Raw genomic sequence first — 22,099 nt, 5'->3', positions numbered from 1 at the left:
AGAAATTGGAGAGACAAGCTGGAATCCTAGGGACATATGGGAACTGTACTTTCAACAAAATACATAAATCAATAGAATAAGAAAATAAAAGCAACTTTTGTCATGTATCTCATCAGCAAAATTGGCTTCTTTCTCTACCTCTTCAGCCACTTCTTCCTCTCCCATCTCCTATCTATTGAAACTCCTCATCCATTGTAAAATACAGCTCAACTCCCTCTTGGTCAAAGCAAGAGGAACTGCCAGCTCAATGACGTGTTAGGTTACACCTATTATCATACTTTAGTGAGGAACAGACTGAGAAAACAAGTGCAGACAGATAGACAAGCAGATCATGATGCAGTTAGAGCAATTTAGCTTATGCCTGAGCTGGATGCACAGCCACACAGCTCAGTACTAGTCTATAATCTTATCCATTCTGTTACCTCTAAACATGTCTTAAAGAGGTGTTTCCAAATAGTCTTATGAGCATCTCAGAGCTATGTCTCAAATTTTCTCATCTCTGTGGATGTGTAGTAGTTCTTATTGGTTTAAATCTCCTCCAGACTGGAGTCCTCCTTCTGCAACCGGACTCGTTTTGGGAGATCCAGCGGCATCAGCTTCTCCTCCGGCCGTTGCATCCGCTTCCTTATCTGGAAGAGTCTCCTTAATTTATGGTTTCTGGGGAGCAGTCACTCCTCTTTAGGTGACCGTTTTGTTTAGTTGAGCTGTATTAGCATAACTATAAAGCTCAGCACAAGTTAGGGTACCGTCACACTATAACATTTCGATCGCTATGACGGTACGATTCGTGATGTTCCAGCGATATCGTTACGATATCGCTGTGTCTGACACGCAGCAGCGATCAGGGATCCTGCTGAGAATCGTACGTCGTAGCAGATCGTTTAGAACTTTCTTTCATCGCTGGATCTCCCGCTGTCATCGCTAGATCGGTGTGTGTGACACCGATCTAGCGATCTAGCGATGCGATCCAGCGATGCGTTCGCTTGTAACCAGGGTAAACATCGGGTAACTAAGCGCAGGGCCGCGCTTAGTTACCCGATGTTTACCCTGGTTACAAGCGTTAAACTAAAAAAAAACAAACAGCACATACTTACATTCTGGTGTCCGTCAGGTCCCTTGCAGTCTGCTTCCAGCACTGTGACTGCCGGCCGTAAAGTGAAAGCAGAGCACAGCGGCTGTGCTTTCACTTTCACTTTACGGCCGGCAGTCACTGAGTGCGGGAAGCAGACTGCAAGTGACCTGACGGACACCAGAATGTAAGTATGTGCTGTTTGTTTTTTTTTAGTATAACGCTTGTAACCAGGGTAAACATCGGGTAACTAAGCGCGGCCCTGCGCTTAGTTACCCGATGTTTACCCTGGTTACCCAGGGACCTCGGCATCTTGGTCGCTGGAGAGCTGTCTGTGTGACAGCTCCCCAGCGACCACACTACGATTTACCTACGATCACGGCCAGGTCGTATCGCTGGTCGTGATCGTAGGTAAATCGTATAGTGTGACGGTACCCTTAGTCTACACTGCTATCAGCGTATTTACATATAGCGATAACAGTGATCCGTGATTAGGAGACCTGATCTCAGAAATGCCGATGCTGCAGGCTGGTGATTTTGCAAGATTTTTAGCAGCAGCTTGTCAGGAGCTGAGGGGGTGGTGGGGGTGAGGAGCAGCTAACTGCTGTATAGAAATCAATGGACTAGAATGAGCGGACTTGGATGTAAAAACTGCACATACTCTGCCAGGCTCTGGGCAGGCACCAGTAGCTGAGCTCTGTGTACACTCTGTAAGACAAAAGCTATGGCAGCAGGAGAATGATAGCATATAAAAAAAAAAAAGCAAGTCGCTTGTAAACTTGCTCATTTTCATGCTGCCTAACTCCTTAAAGCAGTTTAAAAACTTTAGAATACCCTTTTAAACAGAGAAAGAAGCAGGCATCCATCTATATTTGGGACATTATATTAGCTAGTCTCTTCCCACTAGCTCATAGATAACCGAAAATTAGAGTTAGAGACTGCAGAAGGGAAATCTGGTGAATAAAGCAGGATAAAAAGCAATTAATAGCAAGAAAAAGTGTTAGTCCTCTTCAGACACATAAGACCGTTTATTCTGAAAAGTTACCTGAAATTAATGGGACACGAATTTCCATTGCTCTCCCTCATTAAGATACAGATAAGATAAAGTCTAAGGGGTTAAAACACCACGGTCAGTCGGTGCCAACACTGATGATAGCTGGTGCAGCAGTGTGAGCTATAGTGTACAGCTGCGGCATTTACACCAGATGGGGGTCACTAAGGGGTTAACTGTATACATGGGACTCAGAGTGCTGTATATAGAAGAAGGCAGCAATAATCTCAAGTACACAAACTGGTTTTATTTTCCTGACTGATTTGGACTGCTACATTTTTTGCAAACTGCGGCGTCTCACTTCTTTCAGCGTTTTTTACCCCTGGGAAACATAAAGGGTAAGTGCAAAAAGCGCATGTATCAGTTTTAGCTGCTTTTTTGGTGCACAAACCTATGGAAGTTAAATCAGGCTTTTGTTGGGCCACTGTACAGCAAAAAGAACAGGTTTTGTTTTGCCTGTGGAAAACATGCAGCAAAAGCGCAATGTGTGAGCATAGCCTTAAAGTGACAGCCTCAAGGGGCTCTCCAGGAACACTGAGAAAGTAAGGTACTTCAAACCTATGTACATAGCAATGAAAACCCCTCATATGGGTTCCAATATTTTCAGTGAGGGTCACATGTACAGCACCTTGTAATTAATGGTGCTCTAAAAATAAGTAATATTGAATAGTAATATATAAATACACCAGCTTTACGTACAATTTATATTGTATTGTTGGTGTATTAAATTGATGAAGCATTTTCTATCACTATGTCAGTCCTTTGTTCTCCTAATCATTGTGATTTATATCTAAGCTGACTTTGGCAAAATCTTTAGTGTCCTTCAAGACCCCACGGACAGTTCCAGACCACTAGACTATAAGAAAAGAGCAATATTGTTACCCTTTATCATATTTAGTTTAGTGGCTTTTTTGTGATTGCGCCACCCAAAACATTTGGACCCTTTCGTGGTTTCTGAATGTTTATTTGTGCGTTTGAGGTCTGGCAATCCTCGTAGAAGAATCATTGTCTACGCTTTTTAAATTGTGTAAAGAACACTTGAGCTATACTTACCAGGAAATAAATGACTTCTGGCTGTACCTAATGTATCACATTCACTAGCTTAAAGTGAATGAAGTTGTTCATTACTAATTACCCAAATTTATGTTTCCCCATATGATTAGAAATTAGAGGTCAGGCACTCTATCTACATGTTGTAGCCAGGCTTTGTACGGTGATCTCTGCAAATACTTTTACCATTTTTCAAGAATATTTATCAAGTGTTCAGACTTGAAAGGTGCACCTATCATTAGTAAGAAAATATTCTTCCATTAAACGTCCTTAAAAATGAGCATTAATCAAAAATGAATGAACGTTGTTGCTCATATCTTAAATAAAGACTTGGATGATATGGTTTTCCATTACATTTAAGAATGTCAGGTGTTCGGAAAAGTCAAGTGACCCTGATATTCTATTGTCTGGTGGGGTTCTGACAGACTCTAGCCGCAAGCACCCCACTAATCACACATCGATGGCCTATCCTAAAGTCATTGGAGAACCTGTCACTTGCCATAAATATGTTTTGGGTTTTTTTACCTTATGTTCCAGCGCCTCTCTGTTCTAGAGATTTGGACCCCTCTTCTGTGTATATATGGTAAATCTAGTCCTTTAGCGAACTGGGCGAGGTTCTCAAGAAAATCCACACAAAATTTGACCACTACATCCACTTGGATATAAAGTGTAGATGTATATACAAAATAAAGGGAAATATCTTGGATATTGGAGAGCAGCAGAAATAAAAGAAATGCAACAGCAAATTCAGGGGAACAGCGTCACTTTCAACAAGTAAAAAAACATACAAGTTTAGGGGAAGTGACAGGTCCTCTTAAAGACAGGGAGATGGAAAGACCGGCCAAGATCTCCTTGACTTTCAGCCACTTTGATTTTTGACTGTGGAACAGAAGTGCTTGTGACGATATGAACATTAGGGTTTGATATCTGCTGGCTTTAGCATCTGTTGCAAAGCAACACCTGTAAAAATACATTTATTACAATTCATTAAGAATGCATATATTGAAAAATATATATGTCCAGGTGCTTCTCACTAAATTAGAATGTCATCAAAAATTAAATTTTTTTCAGTTCTTCAATACAAAAAGTGAGACTCGTATATTAGTCACTACAAACAGTGATCTATTTAAAAATGTTTACATCTGTTAATGTTGATGATTATGGCTTACAGCCAATGAAAACCCAAAAGTCATTATCTCAGTAAATTAGAATAGTTTATAACACCAGCTTGAAAAATGATTTTAAAATCTGAAATGTTGGCCTACTGAAATGTATGGTCAGTAAATGCACTCAATACTTAGGCTCCTTTTGCATCAATTACTGCAACAATGCAGCGTGGCATGGAGGAGATCAGACTGTGGCATTGCTGAGGCGTTATGTAAGCCCAGGTTGCTTTGATAGCAGCCTTCAGCTCGTCTGCATTGTTGGGTCTGGTGTCTCTCATCTTCCTCTTGACATTACCCCATAGATTCCCTATGGGAGTAATATCAGGCAAGTTTGCTAACCAATCAAACACAGTGATACTGTTGTTTTTAAACCAGGTATTGGTACTTTTGGCAATGTGGACAGGTGCCAAGTCCTGCTGGAGAATGAAATTTCCATCTCCATAAAGCTTGTTGGCAGAGGGAAGCATGAAGTGCTCTAAAATGTCCTGGTAGACAGCTGCACTTACTACTTTTTCTCCTTGGCCCAGGTACGAGGCTTCTTACGTTATCTATTGGTCAGGAGTGGCTTGACACAAGGAATGCGACACTTGTAGCCCATGTCCTAGTTTCCTCTATGTGTGGTGGCTCTTAAAGCAATGACTCCAGCAACAGTCCACTCCTCAAGAATCTCCCCCATATTTTTGAATGGCCTTTTCTTAACAATCCTTTCAAGACTGCAGTTATCCCGGTTGCTTTTGCACCTTTTTCTATCACACTTTTTCCTTCCACTCAACTTTCCATTAATATGCTTGGATACAGCACTGTGAACAGCCAGCTTCTTTAGCAATGACGTTTTGTGGCTTACCCTCCGTGTGGAGTGTGTCAATGACTGCCTTCTGGACATCAGTCAAGTCAGCAGTCTTCCCCATGATTGTGGAGCCTACTGAAAGAGACTGAGGGACCTTTCGAAATTCCTTGGAAGCCTTTGCAGGTGTTTTTAAGTATTCTAATGTATTGAGATTATGGCTTTTTGTTTTCTTTGGCTGTAAGTCATAATCATCAACATTAACAGAAATAAACACTTGAAAAGATTACACTCTGTAATGACGCTATATTATGAGTTTCACTTTTTGTATGGAAGGACCGAAATAAATTAACTTTTAGACCATATTCTAATTTACTTGTATTTGGCACTTTTCAGAACTCGTACCCAATCGGATTCCTTTCTACTTTAAGGGACACATCAAGGTGGCATCACTTGTTTGCCATTAAAAAGTAAAAAAATCAGCAAGTTTCTAATATTCACCCATATGGGGGCTGCGACAGATCTGTCTGCTAATAGGGATTTTGGAGCCCCACTCTTGATGAATGCTATAATTAACCGTAGGAGAATCGGAAGGTCTGTGCATGACTGTTTCTTAAACCTGCTGTTTTTCTCCACACATTTACCCTCGGTGTCAGCATCCATCATCTCTTTAATAATTTTAAGACGTAACTCTTTGCTGATTCTGCTCTTTGTAAAAAAAAAAAAAGTCTCCTACCTCTCCAGGGTAAACTAATTCCTTTCTTCTGTTCCCTGACTGCTCTTCATGAAATTACTTTCCTCCTCCAGGCCACTTTTCTGTATGACGAAGCTGAGCGTTCTTACAAAACAATGTTTATTAATTTAGAAAACTCCTAATGCAGACTGTAAAAGACAGGAAATGAAAAATGTTACTAGCAGCTGTAAAACTCTGCTTCATGCCACTACTAATACGTGTGGCTTCATGGAGGACTTAGAAGCACCCAATCTACTCCTCTTCATTGTATCTTGCACCTATATATATGTATATAATGTGTGTATATCTTCTTTTTACTGCATTCAATAAGAGCGAACAATAAAACGCCTTTTGTTATGCTATGTGTTGTGCTGCCCCTCTCTTCTTCCTCTTGGAAATTTGTGACAGTTGGACATTTCCATTCCCTTATCGATAGGGTGTGTTTTGAAAGGGAATCTGTCAGTAGAATTAACCCACCGAGACCGTCTGCATGCACATGCAGGTCATAGGAAGCTGAATAAAATGATACCTTGATGTCTGCAATCCTATGTCTTATTCCAGAGAAATCCGTGTTTTAAATAACATGTAAATGAGTTAAGATCTATGAGACGGACATGGATCTTCCTGAGAATCTGTCTCCAGAGATTATTTCAAATGACAGGAGACGTTACTAACGTGATTATATAATAGCTGACTGTCTGTTATCCTGATGTCACTGCGGAGCTGTGTGTGATTACAACTAATACAGTAGAGCAGCGGTGGGCAATTAATTTCTCAACAGGCCACATGAGAGTCCGTGACTGTTCTGAAGGGCCGAACCAATAGACGGAAATTAATTATGCTCAATGTTAATAGCATATGGATTATAATTATTAATTTATATTATCACTTGTTATTTAGCAGAATTAAGTATGCTGACATTCTCATGTATACAAGCATGTACACAGCCTTATTATATACATACAGCATGAACTCCCTACAAGGCCTCTCTAAATACAGCTTGAGCCCCCAGCACAGTCCCCTGTATACAGCATGAGCCCCTACACAGCCTTATTATATACAGCATGAGCCCCTACACAGCCCCCCTGTATACAGCATGAGCCCCTACACAGCCTTATTATATACAGCATGAGCCCCCAGCTCAGACCCCCTGTATACAGCATGAGCCCCTACACAGCCTTATTATATACAGCATGAGCCCCCAGCACAGACCCCCTGTATACAGCATGAGCCCCTACACAGCCTTATTATATACAGCATGAGCCCCCAGCACAGACCCCCTGTATACAGCATGAGCCCCTACACAGCCTTATTATATACAGCATGAGCCCCTACACAGCCCCCTGTATACAGCATGAGCCCCTACACAGCCCCCTGTATACAGCATGAGCCCCTACACAGCCCCCCTGTATACAGCATGAGCCCCCAGCACAGACCCCCTGTATACAGCATGAGCCCCTACACAGCCTTATTATATACAGCATGAGCCCCTACACAGCCCCCCTGTATACAGCATGAGCCCCTAAACTGCCTTATTATATACAGCATGAGCCCCCAGCACAGACTCCCTGTATACAGCATGAGCCCCTACACAGCCCCCCTATATACAGCATTAGCCCCTACACAGACCCCTGAATACAGCATGAGCCCCCCAGCACAGCATTATTATATACAGCATGAGCCCCCAGCACAGCCCCCCTGTATACAGCATGAGCCCCTACACAGCCCCCCTGTATACAGCATGAGCCCCCAGCACAGACCCCCTGTATACAGCATGAGCCCCTACACAGCCTTATTATATACAGCATGAGCCCCTACACAGCCCCCCTGTATACAGCATGAGCCCCTAAACTGCCTTATTATATACAGCATGAGCCCCCAGCACAGACTCCCTGTATACAGCATGAGCCCCTACACAGCCCCCCTATATACAGCATTAGCCCCTACACAGACCCCTGAATACAGCATGAGCCCCCCAGCACAGCATTATTATATACAGCATGAGCCCCCAGCACAGCCCCCCTGTATACAGCATGAGCCCCTACACAGCCTCCCTATACACAGCATGAGCTTATACTCTGCCTTTATTCGCACACTAAATTGTGGCCCGATTCTAACGCATCGGGTATTCTAGAATATGCATGTCCCCGTAGTATATGGACAATGATGATTCCAGAATTCGCGGCACACTGTGCCCGTCGCTGATTGGTCGAGGCAACCTTTATGACATCATCATCGCCATGGCAACCATTATGACATCTACGTCGATATTGTGCCCATCGCTGAATCAGAAACGTGAGATGTCTACGTCCTTTATGACATCATCGTCGCTGTGCCCTTGCTGATTGGTCGAGGCTTGGTGGCCTCGACCAATCAGAGACGCGGGATTTCTACGTCGATGCTGTGCCGGTCTCTGGTCGAGGCCTGGCGGCCTCGACCAATCAGAGAGCTGGGATTTCCAGGACAGACAGACAGACAGAAAGACAGATAGACAGACAGACGGAAAAACCCTTAGACAATTATATATATAGATTGCCTCCTAAGTACAGTATGAGCCACCATATAGACTATAATATACAGCATGAGCCCCCACACAGCCTCCTATATCCATGTACACATCCCATACACATGAAAGAAAGAAAAAAAACCTCCTCAACCCGTTCTTGTTCCCCACAGCGCTCTGCTCCTGTATGTCTCAGCACCAGCGCAATGAAGTAACGTCATCGTGTCTTCTGTCTCGCACACTGGTTGTTGGAAAAAGGAGCCGTGTCCCCGTCCTCCACCAATGTATTCACTGCTGTCTGCATCCTGAGGATTTGGGCAGCGATGACAGTAGGAAATAGCGGACGGGTGGCAGAGGGCTTGGTGCCGCCCATGGGCCACTGTTTTCAGCCCCTCAGCTGTCTCTGTATGCAGGCTAGGCTGGAACAGCCGGAGGACCAGATGTGGCATGTGGGCCACACATTGCCCAGCTCTGCAGTACAGCCTTACAAAGACATTTGCAGCTGCAGTTGTCTTCTCATAGTGCTTCAGCTTCTATCTGGGAGGCAGCTTTTTGGCTGGAGGATCAGTACAACAGAGCTGACAGCACTTTAAGAGGACCACTGCTGCAGTGTTTGTAATGCTGTACTGTATTAATTATAATCACACACCGCTTTGCTGTGAGATCAGAAAATCAGACTGTCAGTCATTACATGTCTCACTTTGGTAGCACCCCTTTAAAATGAGCCTAGGGGCAGATTCTGAGGGAGAACTATGTCTGGCACATAGATCTTAACAGATCATTTACATATTAAGAATGATGTGGATTTCTTTGGAATAAGACATCGGATCACAGATATCAAGGTATCATTTTATTTCACTTTCTTTGACCTGCATGCCCATGTAAACTTCTTAAAAGGGGTGATCCTGCTGACAGATTCTCTTTAAAGTATCACAGTGTGCAGTGACGAGCTACAGTTAGGTCCATATATATTTGGACAGAGACAACATTTTTCTAATTTTGGTTATAGACATTACCACAATGAATTTTAAACAAAACAATTCAGATGCAGTTGAAGTTCAGACTTTCAGCTTTTACTTGAAGGTATCCACATTAAAATTGGATGAAGGGTTTAGGAGTTTCAGCTCCTTAACATGTGCCACCCTGTTTTTAAAGGGACCAAAAGTAATTGGACAATTGACTGCAAGGCTATTTCATGGACAGGTGTGGGCAATCCCTTCGTTATGTCATTCTCAATTAAGCAGATAAAAGGCCTGGAGTTAATTTGAGGTGTGGTGCTTGCATTTGGAAGGTTTTGCTGTGAAGTAAACATGTGGCCAAAGGAGCTCTCCATGCAGGTGAAACAAGCCATCCTTAAGCTGCGAAAACAGAAAAAACCCATCTGAGAAATTGCTACACTATTAGGAGGGGCAAAATCGACAGTTTGGTGCATCCTGAGAAAGAAAGCAAGCACTGGTGAACTCATCAATGCGAAAAGACCTGGCGCCCACGGAAGACAACAGTGGTGGATGATTGCAGAATAATCTCCATGGTGAAGAGAAACCCCTTCACAACAGCCAACCAAGTGAACAACACTCTCCAGGAGGTCGGCGTATCAATATCCAAATCTACCATAAAGAGAAGACTGCATGAAAGTAAACACAGAGGGTTCACTGCACGGTGCAAGCCACTCATAAGCATCAAGAATACAAAGGCTAGACTGGACTTTACTAAAAAAACATCTAAAAAAGCCAGCACAGTTCTGGAAGAACATTCTTTGGACAGATCAAACCAAGATCAACCTCTACCAGAATGATGGAAAGAGAAAAGTATGGTGAAGGCTTGGTACAGCTCATGATCCAAAGCATGCCACATCATCTGTAAAACACGGCAGAGGCAGTGTGATGGCTTGGGCATGCATGGCTGCCAGTGGCACTGGGTCACTAGTGTTTATTGATGATGTGACACAGGACAGAAGCAGCCGAATTAATTCTGAGGTATTCAGAGCCGCCATACTGTGTGCTCAGATCCAGCCAAATGCAGCCAAACTGATTGGTCATCGTTTCATACTACAGATGTACAATGACCCAAAACATAAAGCCAAAGCAACCCAGGAGTTTATTAAAGCAAAGAAGTGGATTATTCTTGAATGGCCAAGTCAGTCACCTGACCTCAGCCCAATTGAGCATTCATTTCACTTGTTAAAGACTAAACTTCAGACAGAAAGGCCCACAAACAAACGGCAACTGAAAACCACCGCAGTGAAGGCCTGGCAGAGCATCAAAAAGGAGGAGAAACAGCGTCTGGTGATGTCCATGAGCTCAAGACTTCAGGCAGTCATTGCCAACAAAGGGTTTTCAACCAAGTACTAAAAATGAACATTTTATTTAATATTATTTAATCTGTCCAATTACTTTTGGTCCCTTTAAAAACAGGGTGGCACATGTTAAGGAGCTGAAACTCCTAAACCCTTCATCCAATTTTAACGTGGATACCCTCAAATGAAAGCTGAAAGTCTGAACTTCAACTGCATCTGAATTGTTTTGTTTAAAATTTATTGTGGTTATGTCTATAACTAAAATTAGAAAGATGTTGTCTCTGTCCAAATATATATGGACCTAACTGTACATGATTCTTTCTCTCAAAGTCATGGGAAAGTTTTCTTAGGGTTATTAATCTATATAGAACTTGTGCACACAGACTTATTAACGGTTACATAAGAAAATATGGAGCTTCTCAGCCCAAGTCCAAATACTCTCTAGATATTCTATTCACGGTTTGCAAAATAAAAAAGTGCCCAGCACCATTTCCCTCCTTGCTGAAGTATCAGAGAGTGGGCTAATGTCATTTTATGTTGCCCCATAGCCTCCCCATAATTCCCTGCAACTATGACATCTAGCGGATTATCATACCTTGTACAGTGGTGGTCCGTACCTGGGCCATCAGTGGTTCCCCAAGGAGCACAATTTGGCGTTTTCCTATCTCCAGAGACAATGGGTGAGTGAGTCTCTCTCCTGTAGAGTGCAGGCTCTTCTGGTTAGTGGGGTTCTGTCTCTCTCCTCTCTCCCACATGTATTTTCCAAGCAATTACAATCTTTCCAGTATTGAGATTCATTCAAAATATTTCTCCGCAAATCAAATTTTTGTGGATTATTCAGACAAGATGGTGAATACAAATTTCAAAAGATCTGCTCATCTCTATTTGACACATATTCAACTGAAACTGCAAAATAATATAGATGAGCAAGATGATCTACTTAACCCATAAATTTTACCAGCATTAAATAAAATAAATAAATAAATAAAATGACCCCCCCCCCCCCCATTATATTCATCAACTTTAAAGCTATCAAATCCAATTGTTGACTCTATAAAAGTCCTTACCTCATCGCTTGGCTTGAGATCTCTCGAAATGGAGGACTTGGCATAATCGGCTTTAAAAATAATAATAAAATCTTTGCCCAAAATGCCTAAAAAATAAAGCAAAAGCCTTTAGAATAAAAAAAAATTAAAGTTGGTGAAGTCATGCGGCTCATTATGGTCTTGATGGTTTAGCCCACCTTCCCACCACTGGTGATGAATAACCCTATGTCACCTCTCTTTTGTATTTGTTATTTTCATTGGCATTTCACCATTCACTTATTTCCAAGGAAGAGGGTATTACACTGGAAAATCTAAAGAAGATTGTTTTTTGGAATGTTTTACTAAGCGGATGAAGTCGATTTCCTTAGTGAAGTAGCACAGACTTAGAAGACACTGTATGTTGTCATCATTAGGTCATTCTTATTTCTACCCAAATGGAATCATTACATCTTGTTGTTGTCGATCCCTCTGTATTTTTCCTCTACCGCTAAGTCACACATACCAAAGCAGCATCATACTGCTCAGGGAACACAATGTTTTTACTAGTCGTGTGGTGTAATTCACAAATATTCAGACTTCACTTGGCATTTCTGTACGGGTTTGCATAGTTTTAAAATGTGAAATGGCTTCACCTTCTAATTCCTATTACCTTGACATGCTGTGGTTGGAAGCAGAATGAACATAAGCTGTAATTACTAAGGCTTTTGAGAAGGTATTGTATTTGTTATACGGTGCTCTAGTAATACAGAGATACAATAAGCTATCATTACAGTGTAGCCACCAACAGGCAAAGTATTGACATTGCTGTACTTATGCCTTCAGAAATAGTCTTTGACTTGCAAACAAATGTTATAGTGTAATGTGAAATATCCATGTATCCCTTAGTAGCGATATAATGTTAAATGGTGGTTCTGTAACTTTATAAAGGGGTTGTCTTAGGGAGATAACCCCTGTCCATATGCCCCATCAAGGATGGTCCACTGCTCATGGACCCACTTTATATCCTAGTGGACCTTTTCTAAATGGCTGTCATGCCAGTAGAACATTTTGACTGCAGCAGGCAATGGGAAATTGTGCATGGCTATCACCGCTCTGCTTTACGGCCGGCGCTTACACAGTGCAGGGACGCTGACGCCGGGGGACGCGACAGACACCGGAATGTAAGTATGTAGTGTTTTGGTTTTTTTTACATTTACAATGGTAACCAGGGTAAACATCGGGTTACTAAGCGCGGCCCTGCGCTTAGTAACCCGATGTTTACCCTGGTTACCCGGGGACTTCGGCATCGTTGGTCGCTGGAGAGCTGTCTGTGTGACAGCTCTCCAGCGACCACACAACGACGCTGCAGCGATGCTGCAGCGATCGGCATCGTTGTCTATATCGCTGCAGCGTCGCTTAATGTGACGGTACCTTAAGGAAATACTGAAAACATGATCTGTTGGGATATCTTGAGGCCTGAAGTTTAGGAAACACTGATGTAACAGAATAGCAATCTAGGACAATCACATCCTGCTCACCTCCCCCTTCGTTTGTATCCCGATGCCGTGAAGATACGATGTGTGTATTTTTCTAATAAAGATTCGGACCACACAGGACCGGTGAGTGTTGCCGCTTCTTTCTACACAGTACCACTGATGTAACAGAACTCCGTGCATATGCTAATATACTCTTACTACTCTACACTATAAAGAACCAGATGGAAACCTGCCAAACATGTGACAATGACAAGAAGAGACAATATATGGAATAAAACAGCTTATTATATCTCTGGATCAAGGATCTTTATTTTGGTAGCACGGCCTATAACCGTGAATTCTCTCTCGTCAAGCATCCTTGTGGAGTTCATCCCCCAGCCACGAGGCAGCAACAACAGATATTGAGCTTTTACACGAATTGTGCTTGGACAACTCGCTCGAGTGAGCACATTACCTGTCCTGGATCTAATATATCTTTTTAAAAAGGTAAAACCCTATAGTCTTGTGAGCTCTGTTTCCCTACAGTTTCTGCCAAACATGACAATAGGATACACCTTTTGCTTACAGGGACCTAGACTATGTTCACATTAGTATTGGAAGCCTCAGTGCTATATTTTTTACTCCAAAAAGACAGAAATTGCGAAATAAACCCAAATGAACTCTTTGTTAATCAGTGGGGCCCTTTCAGCGCCATTGGGAACCACCAAATGTTCGATTCGGATTGTGGTTTCCAGCATGAGCACAGGTCGCAGTGCATATGTGAAGATCATTTTAGCTAATGTGTTTGTTTGGACCAAGTCGTAACACCAGATGAGGAAGCCCTCTACTGGCATTGGATGTCCACCGAGCTTTAAAAGGCATCATTATTTCATCCACAGCTGTACATTTCTATACAGAATCCATTGACATCGCTCCTCATCAGTGGTTGCTGTCTTGGATTTTTTGTCTGCAGTGGTTTAGGGAATATGTTGAACACAAACTTTCTTTTCTTCTACATTCCTCATGAAATTATTTATACTGGTGCTTGATGGACTTCATTAGGTTGCACAGCAATTCGATAATTCCCTTAGCAGGAGGCTAATGGTACATCTCAGCACAAACTCTGAAACAGCTGGTGCTGCGGAACTTTAACTGCTTTTCCAAAGCCCTGTTTACATTTGAGATTCTTCATCTGTTTTTTATGTGTGTTTATAAGGAGATACCTGATGGATTAATTGCTAAGGGATCCTTGACATGCATTGGAGATTAAAGCTGTTGAGGAACTGGTGCAACACTTAAAGCTGTTTATATAACCTCTATTATATTCTGCCTGTCCAACGTTACAAAAGATACAATTTAGTCTGCGTGCCAACTGTACACATTTTTTTTTACTACTGTATGGTATAGCATATCCATCTGAACAAGGTCTACTCCAGTAATGAAAACCGACATATAACTGGCCAGATCAGTTATCATGGCCAATTAGAGTTGCTTGAGCGCCTTAGAACAATGCATAGTTTATGGGAAATATCAGTATCCTCTATATAATTTGTATAGTATTAAAGAAATACTACAATTTGGGGTTTGCCATAAAAATCATTAACACTACATAAAGGCTCGGATACCATCTCTAGAGAGTTTGGGGTTCTAGTGGCCCACATTCACTCCTTCTGAGCGCCACTATTCTTAATATACTTCATTAAAGAGATGGCTGCTCTTGTACCTAACATAGTAACATAGTAACATAGTTAGTAAGGCCGAAAAAAGACATTTGTCCATCCAGTTCAGCCTATATTCCATCATAATAAATCCCCAGATCTACGTCCTTCTACAGAACCTAATAATTGTATGATACAATATTGTTCTGCTCCAGGAAGACATCCAGGCCTCTCTTGAACCCCTCGACTGAGTTCGCCATCACCACCTCCTCAGGCAAGCAATTCCAGATTCTCACTGCCCTAACAGTAAAGAATCCTCTTCTATGTTGGTGGAAAAACCTTCTCTCCTCCAGACGCAAAGAATGCCCCCTTGTGCCCGTCACCTTCCTTGGTATAAACAGATCCTCAGCGAGATATTTGTATTGTCCCCTTATATACTTATACATGGTTATTAGATCGCCCCTCAGTCGTCTTTTTTCTAGACTAAATAATCCTAATTTCGCTAATCTATCTGGGTATTGTAGTTCTCCCATCCCCTTTATTAATTTTGTTGCCCTCCTTTGTACTCTCTCTAGTTCCATTATATCCTTCATGAGCACCGGTGCCCAAAACTGGACACAGTACTCCATGTGCGGTCTAACTAGGGATTTGTACAGAGGCAGTATAATGCTCTCATCATGTGTATCCAGACCTCTTTTAATGCACCCCATGATCCTGTTTGCCTTGGCAGCTGCTACCTGGCACTGGCTGCTCCAGGTAAGTTTATCATTAACTAGGATCCCCAAGTCCTTCTCCCTGTCAGATTTACCCAGTGGTTTCCCATTCAGTGTGTAATGGTGATATTGATTCCTTCTTCCCATGTGTATAACCTTACATTTATCATTGTTAAACCTCATCTGCCACCTTTCAGCCCAAGTTTCCAACTTATCCAGATCCATCTGTAGCAGAATACTATCTTCTCTTGTATTAACTGCTTTACATAGTTTTGTATCATCTGCAAATATCGATATTTTACTGTGTAAACCCTCTACCAGATCATTAATGAATATGTTGAAGAGAACAGGTCCCAATACCGACCCCTGCGGAACCCCACTGGTCACAGCGACCCAGTAAGAGACTATACCATTTATAACCACCCTCTGCTTTCTATCACTAAGCCAGTTACTAACCCATTTACACACATTTTCCCCCAGACCAAGCATTCTCATTTTGTGTACCAACCTCTTGTGCGGCACGGTATCAAACGCTTTGGAAAAATCGAGATATACCACGTCCAATGACTCACCGTGGTCCAGCCTATAGCTTACCTCTTACCTCAGAAACCCTTCAAATATTTTAACAACAATAGAGGTTAGACTTACTGGCCTATAATTTCCAGGTTCACTTTTAGAGCCCTTTTTGAATATTGGCACCACATTTGCTATGCGCCAGTCCTGCGGAACAGATCCTGTCGCTATAGAGTCCCTAAAAATAAGAAATAATGGTTTATCTATTACATTACTTAGTTCCCTTAGTACTCGTGGGTGTATGCCATCCGGACCCGGAGATATATCTATTTTAATCTTATTTAGCCGATTTCGCACCTCTTCTTGGGTTAGATTGGTGACCCTTAATATAGGGTTTTCATTGTTTCTTGGGATTTCACCTAGCATTTCATTTTCCACCGTGAATACCGTGGAGAAGAAGGTGTTTAATATGTTAGCTTTTTCCTCGTCATCTACAACCATTCTTTCCTCACTATTTTTTAAGGGGCCTACATTTTCAGTTTTTATTCTTTTACTATTGATATAGTTGAAGAACAGTTTGGGATTAGTTTTACTCTCCTTAGCAATGTGCTTCTCTGTTTCCTTTTTGGCAGCTTTAATTAGTTTTTTAGATAAAGTATTTTTCTCCCTATAGTTTTTTAGAGCTTCAATGGTGCCATCCTGCTTTAGTAGTGCAAATGCTTTCTTTTTACTGTTAATTGCCTGTCTTACTTCTTTGTTTAGCCACATTGGGTTTTTCCTATTTCTAGTCCTTTTATTCCCACAAGGTATAAACCGCTTACACTGCCTATTTAGGATGTTCTTAAACATTTCCCATTTATTATCTGTATTCTTATTTCTGAGGATATTGTCCCAGTCTACCAGATTAAGGGCATCTCTAAGCTGGTCAAACTTTGCCTTCCTAAAGTTCAGTGTTTTTGTGACTCCCTGACAAGTCCCCCTAGTGAAAGACAGGTGAAACTGTACAATATTGTGGTCGCTATTTCCTAGATGCCCAACCACCTGCAGATTTGTTATTCTGTCAGGTCTATTAGATAGTATTAGGTCTAAAAGTGCTGCTCCTCTGGTTGGATTCTGCACCAATTTTGAAAGATAATTTTACCTGACTCTTTTTATTAAAGTCTAAGAACCAAGCCACTTCTCCATTGCTAATTTGGACCCAATCCCATTGGGCATTTATGGGTTATTTTATGGCAGTAAATGTTTAAAGGGGGTTTCCCCAAAATGTATCCACACTGGGGTTAACTTGCTGACCTCCGACATTCAACAGGTATCCCCCTATGCTATGCATGTCATATAAGAATTTAGTGAGAATACGGTCTGTACTGTATATACAATTACATAAACATTGTATGATGTACTGACGCACACATTTATTCTTGAGTTCTGCCATAAAGCACATGATTTTAACGTACATGTATGTTCCTCTGTTTTTTTTTGTTTTCTTTGTTCTTAGCCTTGCCCATCAGGGTCCCGTGACTTCAGAGAAAAGCAGTGTGCGGACTTTGATAATATGCCTTTCCGAGGGAAATATTACAACTGGAAACCCTACACTGGAGGTAAGGTGTGATGGAACCATGGAATCGCCAAATTTGAGGATTGTTTTTTTGGTAATTGTATCTTTGCTCTTCACTTTTCATTGATACTTGTGATATTTGTTGCTTCAGAGAGTTTCCTTGTGTCTTCTTTTTATACTGGATTCGTTAACTCTTCAACAAATAGTAGCCACCATTTTCTGAGCTTGATGCAAAACTAAAAATGTGGACTCTGAATGGATATAATGCCTATATAGAAGGTAGGAATCTAGGAATTTCCATTGTAGTTGTTCTCAACCTTGGTTTATTTTTGCGAGACCGGTTGAAGATGGAGAAAGACATGCTGTGAGTTCTGTGTAACGGACTTGTCCCTTCTGTCTTGAGCTGAGGGTCTCTGTATTCTGCCAGACTATTTGCTATAGCAAGTGTGGATTAAATCCGTGCTGCCGCAATAATGATGAGGTTCCAGTTGATAGTAAAATTAAAACAGTGGTTTATTCAACGCGTTTCAGTGCTCTTATGGCCCCTTCTCCAGGAATAACCACATACAACAATATAATGTTGTATGTGGTATGTCCTGAAGAAGGGGCCATAAGAGCCCTGAAACGCGTTGAATAAACCACTGTTTTAATTTTACTATCAACTGGAACCTCATCATTATTACGGCAGCGCCGATTTAATCCACACTTAGTATACTGCTTCATATGGTCGGTGACCGGCTTGTGGATCTGCGGTAGCCGAAATCTTCACATGCCTGCTTTCCGCTTCACCAGGTGAGCGATTTTCTTGATGATTCCTCCATTCTTTTTGTGAGATAAGACCCTATTTGCGCTTTATGTCTCCTTTTCCCTTCAAATATTAGACTATTCGCTAGGGATAACGTTGCCTTATTGTGGATGTTTCTTGAACGAGCACAGACTTTATAAGAGTTTTCTGGGAGTTCTGAAGTCTTTTTAATGACTTGTAAACATGCTTTCCTATGGAAAAGAAGTGAGTCAAATGTGTTGTGTAGTTTTTACGTTTTTTTTGCCACCGATCTTCTAGTTGATCCATATGGTTTTCCGTTATGGGGCATGTCAAAATGTCTGCCCTATACCATAAGCTACATTTTCCATTTGGTGACATGTTGATTTTCTATCCAGTACACTTTTAGATAATAGCAGAACCAAACCAGTACCCCTCATATATCTCTGCGCATTACTGTGTATTAAAAGTGTGATGTAGATACGCATCCAAATTTCATGCAGATGCATGAGCTGTTGGGAAAGCGCGTGCATGGGGGAAAAAAACAAGACGGCAGAGATCACGATTATTGGAGAGCAAGAGATGTGTGGAGCAAGGAGAAGAGAAAAGTTGAGGTCATGTGACATTGTGTAATAGATATTTGCCGTCAAAAACTTTCTGGCTATGTTCACACATTGAGTTTTTGCTGCATTCGTTTTTAATGCAAATTAAAAGCATCTTCTTACAGTGGCGGCAAAAATCATTGAGACTTTAGAAATCTCCTGCACATGCTTTTTTTTTTATTCCTGACTGAATTGGAAAACTGCAGCGTTTTTTTAAAATCTGCAGCATGCCATTTCTTAAAGCGTTTTTTTCACTCAAGGAAAGTAATGAGAAAATTTGACAAATGCAGCTAATCACTTTTGCAGCGATTTTAGTGAATAAAACTAACTTTACTAAACATATACTGTAGACTAATCACACAAGTAGTCTACAGCCAAAAGTGCAGCAAAAAAAAGATTGTGAAAAACAAAGTGAAAATGTTGAAAAATGGGTGTTTTTGAATGTACACGGTGGGCCATTTATATGGATACACCTAAATATAATGGGAATTGCTGGTGATATCAACTTCCTGTTTGTGGCACATTAGTATGTGGGAGGGGGAACCTTTCAAGATGGGTGGTGACCATGGTGGCCATTTGAAGTCAACCATTTTGGATCCAAGTTTATATTTTTCAATGGGTTAGAGGGTCATGTGACTCATGAAACTTATTGAGAATTTCACAAGAAAAGCAATGGTGTGCTTGGTTTTAGCGTAACTTTATTCTTTCATGAGTTATTTACAAGTTTATGACCACTTATAAAATGTGTTCAACGTGCTGCCCATTGTGTTGGATTGTGAATGCAACCCTCTTCTCATACTCTTGACAGACTGATAGCAACACAGCAGAATAAATGCTAGCACAGGCTTCCAGTATCTATTGTTTTCAGATACTGCACATCTCGTATCTTCACAGCATAGACAATTGCCTTCAGATGACCCCAAAGATAAAAGTCTAAGGGGGTCAGATCGGGAGACCTTAGTGGCCATTCAACTGGCCCACGACGACCAATCCACTTTCCAAGAAACTGTTCATGTAGGAATACTCGGACCTTACACCCATAATTGATGGTATGGTGTGGTATATGGGGTAGAAAGATAGTGGGGCTATTCTTCATCAATGGAAAACTTAATGCCACTGGATATCTGAAATTGCTACATGATGATGTGTTGCCCTATTTATGCACTGAAGTTGGCACGTTCCCTGAGTTTTTCCAGCAAGATGGTGCACCACCACATTATGGGTGTCAGGTCTGAGCATTCCTACAAGGAATCTGACCCCTAAGACTAGCATTTCTTCTACAGTGTTGCTATCAGTGTGTCAAGAGTGGGAGAAGAGGGTTGCATTGACAATCCAACACAATGAGCAGCACTTTGAACACATTTTATGTGTCATAAACTTGTAAACAACTCATGAAAAAATAAAGTTATGTTAAAACCAAGCACACCGTTGCTTTTCTTGTGAAATTCTCAATATTTTTGATGTCACATGACCCCCTTCCTATTGGAAAAAAATAAAGTTGGATCCAAAATATCCAACTTCAAAATGACCGCCATGGTCACCACCCATCTTGAAAAGTTTCCCCCTCCCATATACTAATGTGCCACAAACAGGAAGTTGATATCACCAAACATTCCCATTTTATTTAGGTGTATCCATATAAATGGCCCACCCTGTAGTGGTTTTACTACCAAGAGAGCAGGTTTTTGGCTGCTGGGAAAAAAAATGCTGCAAAAAATGCAATGTGTGACCATAGCCTAAAGGTTAACTGCATCTTTAAGCTTCAGGAGGTCACTGCTAATCTGCTTCCTGGTTCCCGGGGGAGGCGTTTTCTGATGCTTGGTAGTTGAGTCCAGCTGCCTTGTTAAACTGATGGTCCAAACTCAACGCTCTCCAAGACTGCTAACAGAGACCGCTTTGCCTCTGTAGTATAGGAGACACAGAAGAAGGCTGAACCTGGCAGGATCCAGCAATCTGGCCAACTTCAGAGCTAAAAATGCATCCTATAAAGCCTACGAGCGGTGCACATCCTTATCTAAGTAACCGACCACTCTGAGAATGCAGGGTGAACTAAGTAAGAACCTGTAAACTATAACATTAAAAATCCATCCATATTTAACCCCCTAATGACAGCCAATACGCCTTTTAACTGACCTGAGATATAAGAGAATAGCCTCCCCATACAGGTAACAATCTAGCAGCTGTCGGCTGTACACTATAGCTGACAACTTTCTGCATCAGCCACGATCAGTGTTTGCACCATCCAAATCTGTTTAACCCCTTAGATGCTGCTGTAAATAGTGACTACATCATTATATATGGTTAACAGAGTGTGGGGGCTTCCTCTTTATCCTGATTGGTGCCCTCAGATCATGATTTTGTGGTCCTGATGTTTGCCATGGCAATTCATGACCAAATAGTGGCCTTAGAGTCTGCCGGCTGTAGTAATCTGTTCAGAAGTTAGAGACATTTAGGTGGTAAAAATACACATTTTCATTTCTGTCATACCACTTTGCATTAATTCCTGTAGAGCACCTGAAGGGTTAATAAACTACCTGACAGCAGTTTTCAATATGTCAGGGGGTGCTGTTTTTAAAATGGTATTACTTTTGGGGGTTTCCCAATATATGAGACCCCTAAAGTCACTTCAAACATGGATAAGTCCCTAAAAAAATAAATTTAGTAAATTTCCTTGAAAAAATGAAAAATTGCTGCTACAATTTTAAACCTCGTAAAATGCTAAAAAAATAAAATAACATTTTACAAATGATGCTGATGTAAAGCCGACATGTGGGAAATGTTATTTATAATGGTTTGCTGTGGTATGACTATCTGGATTAGAGGGATAGTCATTCAAATTTTGAAAATTGCTAATTTTTTAACATTTTTCTCAAATTTTTGATATTTTTTATAAATAAACACAAAACATATTAACCTAAATTTACCATTATCATAAAGTATAATATGTCACGAAAAAACAGTCTCAAAATCACTGGGATTTGTTGAAGCGTTGCAGAGTTATTACCACATAAAGTGACACTGGTCAGATTTGAAAAATTTGGCTCCGTCACTAAGGGTATGTGTCCACGTTCAGGATTGCATCAGGATTTGGTCAGGATTTTTCATCAGTATTTGTAAGCCAAAACCAGGAGTGGAACAATTAG

The 22,099-nt window shown here is 41.3% G+C and overlaps 1 protein-coding gene across 1 annotated transcript in view; it reads left to right on the top strand.

Annotated features, from left to right (window-relative positions):
* The window catches only part of ADAMTS6 (ADAM metallopeptidase with thrombospondin type 1 motif 6), a 400,079-nt gene that overhangs the window by 294,190 nt on the left and 83,790 nt on the right, over positions 1–22,099 (top strand). The window contains exon 15 of the mRNA XM_069749400.1: positions 17,532–17,634. Within this exon, the coding sequence (XP_069605501.1) occupies positions 17,532–17,634 (103 nt within the window). The remainder of the gene's footprint in view (positions 1–17,531; positions 17,635–22,099) is intronic.

This window comes from Ranitomeya imitator, chromosome 1, assembly GCF_032444005.1.
Source record: "Ranitomeya imitator isolate aRanImi1 chromosome 1, aRanImi1.pri, whole genome shotgun sequence".
Classification (NCBI taxonomy): domain Eukaryota; kingdom Metazoa; phylum Chordata; class Amphibia; order Anura; family Dendrobatidae; genus Ranitomeya; species Ranitomeya imitator.
Note: the sequence above shows the minus strand (reverse complement) of the source record. Positions and strands in the feature narration are given on the sequence as shown.